The sequence below is a fragment of the Blastocystis sp. subtype 4 genome (genome assembly GCF_000743755.1).
Source record: "Blastocystis sp. subtype 4 strain WR1 chromosome Unknown seqid_0088, whole genome shotgun sequence".
Classification (NCBI taxonomy): Eukaryota; class Bigyra; order Opalinata; family Blastocystidae; genus Blastocystis; species Blastocystis sp. subtype 4.
Genome location: NW_014569459.1, coordinates 27,515 through 34,464, shown reverse-complemented (window position 1 = coordinate 34,464; position 6,950 = coordinate 27,515). Strand labels below are relative to the sequence as shown.

General features: G+C 40.0%; 4 protein-coding genes across 4 annotated transcripts; 3 read left to right on the top strand and 1 right to left on the bottom strand.

Moving 5' to 3' along the window:
- Nucleotides 1-452: 452 nt before the first annotated feature.
- Nucleotides 453-949, top strand: JH06_1616 (phosphatidylglycerol phosphatidylinositol transfer protein precursor; the record flags this gene model as incomplete). Its single annotated transcript, XM_014672503.1, has 2 exons — nt 453-485; nt 515-949. The coding sequence occupies 2 exons, from the start codon at nt 453-455 to the stop codon at nt 947-949; spliced, it is 468 nt and encodes a 155-aa protein (XP_014527989.1).
- Nucleotides 950-1,057: 108 nt separating this feature from the next.
- JH06_1615 (coatomer subunit zeta-3) lies at nt 1,058-1,577 on the bottom strand (the record flags this gene model as incomplete). The annotated part of the gene is made up of 4 exons (XM_014672502.1): nt 1,058-1,160; nt 1,191-1,338; nt 1,373-1,538; nt 1,572-1,577. The coding sequence occupies 4 exons, from the start codon at nt 1,575-1,577 to the stop codon at nt 1,058-1,060; spliced, it is 423 nt and encodes a 140-aa protein (XP_014527988.1).
- Nucleotides 1,578-3,884: 2,307 nt separating this feature from the next.
- JH06_1614 (hypothetical protein) lies at nt 3,885-5,449 on the top strand (the record flags this gene model as incomplete). The annotated part of the gene is made up of 4 exons (XM_014672501.1): nt 3,885-3,930; nt 3,960-4,000; nt 4,031-4,579; nt 4,613-5,449. 4 exons carry the CDS (start codon nt 3,885-3,887, stop codon nt 5,447-5,449), a joined length of 1,473 nt encoding a protein of 490 aa, XP_014527987.1.
- A 501-nt stretch (nt 5,450-5,950) lies between these two features.
- JH06_1613 (hypothetical protein) lies at nt 5,951-6,903 on the top strand (the record flags this gene model as incomplete). The annotated part of the gene is made up of 2 exons (XM_014672500.1): nt 5,951-6,616; nt 6,649-6,903. The coding sequence occupies 2 exons, from the start codon at nt 5,951-5,953 to the stop codon at nt 6,901-6,903; spliced, it is 921 nt and encodes a 306-aa protein (XP_014527986.1).
- Nucleotides 6,904-6,950: the final 47 nt, after the last annotated feature.

Here is a 6,950-nt window from a genome sequence, read left to right as displayed (position 1 = left end):
AAGAAGGCTGCTATGGCTGAAGAGGAATAAGGAAGTTGTGAAGATTGTGTTTGTTGGAAGGAATGCTGTTTTCACAACCTGATTGTTAGGAACACTTGTATGGGATGAAAGGAGGTAGGATTGAACGATAAGAAGAATAGGAGATACACAGTGTACAGAGGTCAGCAGGACATGATGGAGGTGCTTTTTGAAAATAGATTGCTCGGGGATGCTCAATACATGATGAATGGGTGTGCAGGTGTGTGAATGGAGAATCGTTGCTTAAGACATATGTACTAATAGAGCTGTTCTGGAACATCTATGATCCATTTCCATTCTAGTAGGACTCTTCTATACCTTCAATACACCTTCTTTCCTGAGACTAGAGTAAAAAGGGAAACGGAGATCCTCAGTGTTGATTGGCTTATCTCGTTTCTACATTACCCTCATTTCGCTCCACCAGTTTTTATTTCATGAAGTTCATTTTTGCTCTTTTTGTGGTTGCTGTAGGTTTTATAACCTTACTTTTACTTAGGTTGTTCTCGCTTCTCCTGGTCCTATCACCTGGGAACTTTGCTCTGGACCTTTGGCTCACGGATACTTCGACTCTGTGGAGATCATCAATAATCCTGTTGTTCCTAAGGAGAATACAACTGTGTACGGATATGGAAAGGTTGACAAGACTATCACTGAAGGTGCTGTATGGAAGCTTACTGCCTCTTACATGGGTGTGCAGATGGTCGAAGAGAAGGGAAGTCTTTGCGAGGATTCTACCATCAATCTTCCTCTGAATAGCGGAAACATCTACATTAACGGTCTTAATTGTCCTCAAGAACCTGGAAAGGTCAGCGTTGTTGAGAAGGCTATCTTTAACATCAAGCCTCCAATGGGAACCTACTCCATTGAGTGTCAGATGTATGACCAGGATGGTGAGGAGATTCTCTGCATGAGGATTTATGTTCCTATGTAATAGGATACATCCCAAAACTGCTGTTTGTAAAAAAACACACAATTTCATTCGCATTTCCACATTACGTATTAAGATACCAGCGTCAATTTCCTTCAACACTCTATTTCATCAAAGCCAATTCACTATACAAAACCCTGCGTCACATAGTTCATCCATCAGCAAGAACATAGAAGGCATTTTCTTCAAGATTTCATTACGCTCCAGTTTATCTCTGTTCATTATTTGTTGATAAAGTACCTACTTTAGCAAAAGCTTCAAGGCTTCAAAGAAACCATCCATTGCTGATATTAGAATCATTTCATTCTCATTCTCTGAGCCATAAAAGAAGATTGAACAGTCATTCCCTCCTTTTCCAACAACTACATAGCGATCTAAGATTCCAATACTTGCTACACCATTAATCCATTGAAATCAACACAGTACTGTCTTCCTTGGAATTTCCAGGCTTAAACTTCTTGAAGACTTGCTGTTCAAAAGCCGTCTGTGATTCAGCTGTTGGAAAGTCATTTGTATAATACTTCTTCACAATAGCATTCCCTTCTTCATCCAGAATGAGAATTCCGCGAACAACCTTGTAATTATCAAGATACTTAATATCAATAATTCAAATCCAAATTCATACAGGCATCAATCAGAAAATCAGTCAAAGCGACACAAAATCCTTCGTTCTGCTTCTTTTGCTTGATGACAAAAATCGTCACGTTTTTATCAAACAAACAATTCAATGCTCAATCTTCTCATAATGGATTGCTAAAGGACAAAGACGTTGTACCTGCCTCCACGAGACTTCTTGAATAGAATCTGCTTCTTGCCGAACCCATTGACCAATGGAATGGACATCATAGATTCGCCTTGATTGACTCTTCTTCCACATAGGATGGAACAACCGTTTATAGACTACTACTGTATCCTTTTCTCGACACACTACTGTCCGAATCGAGTACAATACCACTTTCATATTGTCTGAAGTAGATTGAAGAGAGAAGAACGGCGGAATGGAATAATTCCGTTCATCAGACTCACATCGAAGAATCAGACATCTCCCGAAGGATGAGATGGGATAGTCGATCATTCGTAATCCCTGTTCAATGGACAAATATGGAACACTTAGTGGCACAAGTGTCTGATTGAGAGTAAGAGTTTTATCTACCGTACAGATGGGAAGTGGAATCGAATAAAGAGAGTATTGATGAAGATTGGTAGCATCGGAGATACTGGCAATACAACACAATGGATTTGTTACTAGGATTCAGAAAGTGAAGGATCTTCTACAAATATTGAAGGGTTCAGACGACTTGTCGATGGATCTCCCAGCCCACATTCGGAACAGATATTCGTTAACAGCAGCTAATTCCTTCTCGAGTTTTTTCATATAGCAGGAGAGAAACGATGGAAGATTGAGGTGACCTCGTAACTCAGGAATCCACTTACAGCAATAGGTAATGAATCGAGTCGCTTCTACAGATGATGGAACAACTCGAGATGCAAATGCAATATCTAAAGATTATGTTGAATCGCTGCAATTCACCGCGAAGGAAGGAACTAAACACGAGAAGGAAATAGGATTTCTTGGATAGATTAGCAGCATATGCATAATGACGGAAGGTACATAGAAACTCAATAAATGCTTTGGAGTTGCATAATACTTGAAGAATCGCGAACAGTTCTCCACAATCTCCAAATTGTTTTCCATCTTCATGTGTAACTAGCCAGGAATACCCGTATCCTTCTTGGGTCAATACTATCTGTAAAAATGGAATGGAGTATGGAACAGTGACAATAACCACTACAGAGAGATCCGTCAAAATGATCTACATCATATCCACAGGATCGAATATACATTGATTCTCTGTATAACCTCGTTTGTTTCGTTTCCTCCCATTCTTCGTATTCATCTTCTTTCGAATAGTTTTCATATGTTTATTTCTCAATTTCGGCATTCTTGAAGAAGAATGGGATAACTGACGATATCAGGAATTCCAAGAAACCGTTGTATCTTGGATCTATGTTATATTACATAATTGATGAGTAATTCTACATCTCTTGTGAAGTGCAACGATCCAACAACTGGGAGAGTGTATTACTTTAATAGGATCACTCATGAAGCACAGTGGTCCGTTCCTATGGGAGTAAAGGATAATATATCAACCGACTCAGAGCAGTCGTTAAATGCTCCTATTTGTAATTACGTATTCTTGTGTGTTCGGAATGATGTTCCAGTTTGCTAGAGTTATTTTGAGATACGAGAAGAAGAATGATGGTCAGCTTTCTCTGGAAGTGAATGACATCGTTCATGTGTTGCGGCAGTATGAAAGTGGATGGGCTGCAGGTATCAATACTTCCAATATAAAGGGGTTTTTCCCAAGCAACTGCATCGTCCCAATTCTACCAGTAACTGTAAAGCGACAGCCATCGACAGCAACTCTGTTTCAGAACTTGGAGAATCAGCGTAACTTTCGACGAGATACCGGAGGGTCTCGGTCCCTTCATCATTCAGGAAGGTATGAAATTGTCAACGGTATTATCGATAGGATCTCAGCGGAATCGATACGGTATTGTTCAATCAATTATATGTAACGAGGTAGATCGGGTAGTTATGGTATGCATACGCCGCTTCGTATTCAATCTCGTACGTCGGATTCTTGTTGTTTTTTTGTTATTTCCTTGATATAAAGCATTCTCAACAGAGAATATGATTCATGTATTCTACCGATCTTTCATGGAATCTGTTCTTCAGAAAGAGGTGGCTTCGAAAGAAGATATTATGGCTCTCGAATCTGTTCGTCGAAGATATCATATTCCATTGTCCGATCATTTGTCGATTCTGTCAGACATTGAGGATGGAGTGAATCTCTATGCACGATATCTTGAAGAATATGGAGTCCTTCAAGTAACCTACCAAATGATCCATAACAAATAGAAGCGGGAGATCTCGATGATTTACTTCAGTGAGACTGGAACGGAGAATATGTCGTTAATTCGTATAAGATTCTATTTGAATAAGAAATAGATGATTCTCTTCCTGGTGATGTCAAAGGATTGCCATCTTCAGTAAATGTTGACAGATTGATTGATTGATAGTTGACAAGTTACGCTGACTATAATTCTACAAATCCTCTTCATATTCATCGTCCTTTCTTGAATATTCTTCCTAATGATAGCATCTACAAGCACATTGAGAGTTCATCTTCGACTCCGAATTTCTCTTTTGCTCAGTATGCTGCAATGTATTTTGTGCGTGATCGTCGTACAAAGCAGTCTGACATCGAGTTAATGAACTTTTCACCACGAGCTCCCATCACCACTCTCATTCCTCTCCCAGAAGCTGATACCATCACAGCTCTATCTGTAGAGAAGCGGATTATGATGTACATGAGGGATCTTCCTATTGAAGGCAATCCAGCTCTAATCCTCGATCTCATCACGGACGCTGTCACATCGAATCAGGCTATTGCTGATGAGTCTTTCTGCTTTCTAATGAAGCAAACAACAGCAAATATGCAACAGAGTAGTGAAAAACGAGGATGGGAGTTACTCTGCTATCTACTCTCTATCGTGTTACCTTCAAGCAATTTGTTCTCTTATGTTCTCTGGTACATCAAATCTGCATTATACTCTAATGAGATTCAAGTAACTAAAATCGTCCTGTTTTTTGATATTTAGATGTCAGGTATCATATTTGCCGCGTTGAAACTGATTCTTCGTCAAGAATCACAGTTTCCTCTTTCCCAAGTGCAATTAGACAAAGCTTACTCTGAGACGATTCAATTGTCAATCTTCAATTGTTCCTTGCAAAACGTGTTACGTTTGGAATATGCAGCTTCTTTACTCAATCATTACAATCTTCTTACTTCAAAACGAAATGATTTCGGTTCTGATGAAACTCCCGTGTTGATGGATTGGTACAATACAGATGAAACTGCCCGTACTGTTACAACTACATTGCTTCGTGGTGCACTTTTTTCACGACGTCTGTTTAACAACCGCTCCCAAAAAAGTCGATATTTACGTCTACCAATAACATTTGATCGTTTGTGTTTCAGTCGTGTTGGTGAGGCAAGTGAGAGTTCATTTGAATTGAGTGAGGTATTGTCAATCAATCCCTTGGAAAGTGATGCTGGAATGCCATGTTTGCGAATCTTGCTGACAAGTCGACGTGAGATTGTGTTACAATGTGAGTTAGGATGTGAGAGGAATCGTTGGTGTTTCTATGTGAAGGTTGTTTTGAATTGGTATAGATTGATGGGAAAAGGACTTATCATGTCGATGTTGGAGAAGATGGATGAGGTGAACAAGGTAATGACTGAGATTCTGAATAATGATGAGAACCAGTTGGTGCGTATTGAGAATGAGAATGAATTGAATGGAATACATCAATTAGTCATGAATGTGGTGAGTATGATACGACAGTCTTTAGAAGCATTTATTGAAGAAAGAACCATTCAATCATCATCATCACCAATGAATGTGAATCTTGAATGTAAGTGTGTATCTGATTAGTATTGTAAATTGACTCATTATCATTCTGTTACTGATTAGCATTGTTATTGACTTCACTGTCACACTCTGTGACTGTCACTATCACACTCTATCACTGTTACTCTCATACTCTGTCATTCTCATTCTTACACTCACACTCTGTCACCTTCACATTCACACTCTGTCATCTTCACTCTCACACTACCCGTTCACTATTACTCACTTATTCTAGATCGCTGCCCACAGCATACAGTTCCTCGTATTCTCGAACACTTCATCACTGCTCTCACTCGACGTCATGCCTTCTTCCTTCTGGATCCATTTAAGAATCTACCTACTCCTCCTGCTCAACTCAAAGAATCCGTGTTCCATGTAGGCTTTATCCTTGCTTCTTCTAATTTACAGGGTGATTACAAAGCACTTGACAGAGAGGAGAATCCTCTCATTCTCTTTGCCTTACTCAAAGATTGGATTCAATCATTAGAAGGTGGTTTGATTCCAGAACAAGAATATCCCCGAATAATGGAATTGACAAAAACAGGTTCAGATGATGACATATACACATATGTTCTCTCTATGGAGAGTACAGCTCGTTGCTCACTTCTCTATCTGATTCGTTTCATCTGGAATTGTTCACTCTTCCGTAAGTCTGTGACAGGTGACTTTTCAGATCTCCCAACTGCGCTTAGCTGTGCGTATCTGATTAGTCCCAAGCAGTCGCTCTTCTACATGCATTTCAACTGTGAACTTCTGGTGAAATTCGTTCAGGCTCTCCTTCATGCTGTGGGATCTCGTCAACGAGAAGCGTTTCTGCCCGATGATCCTACCCCGCGGGAAATGGAACAATTCAAAGTTCTACTGTATTCTGGCATTCCTCCTGTTTGTGGAGAATTGATTGGATACACGTATTCCTTGGAGAATCTGCATCGTTTGGAGACTGTCGCTCGAGAGATGTTTCATTTCGGATTACTTCCTGAGACCAATACTTATGGCTGTAGTGTGCATCGACTGCCGAAACCTCCAAAGACAAAATTGCCACTATTTCTGCCAATCGAGTCAATTTACGTGAAACATGCTACAACACGAATGTACCGTTTGGGGAAGTTCTGGCTCAGTCCATTCTTAGATTCGGCGATGTTCTCAATCGGAGATGAGAACGTAGTGGCGATCCCATTAGCATCGATCACAGTACAGTGTGTGGAATAAGGGTTACTTACTAGAGAATCATGGACTCACCTCCTGAAGCATTGCTGGAGTACGAAAAGCAACGTGTTCAAGGACGATGCATTTCCATCGTGTCGGAACAGAGCGAATCTTCCTTTGATCTGGTACTGCAGACAAGTGAGAGACGAAATGAACTATTGAATGTCCTGGATCTGTATCTGGAGTGGGGAAAGGAAGAATTTGAAGGTATTTGGGAAAATCAACGGAAAATCAGTCAACAAGATTTGGTAGAAATCGGTCTGATTTTGTAACCACTAGAATCTCATTCATTCGTGTCATACATATACTGATGTACAAT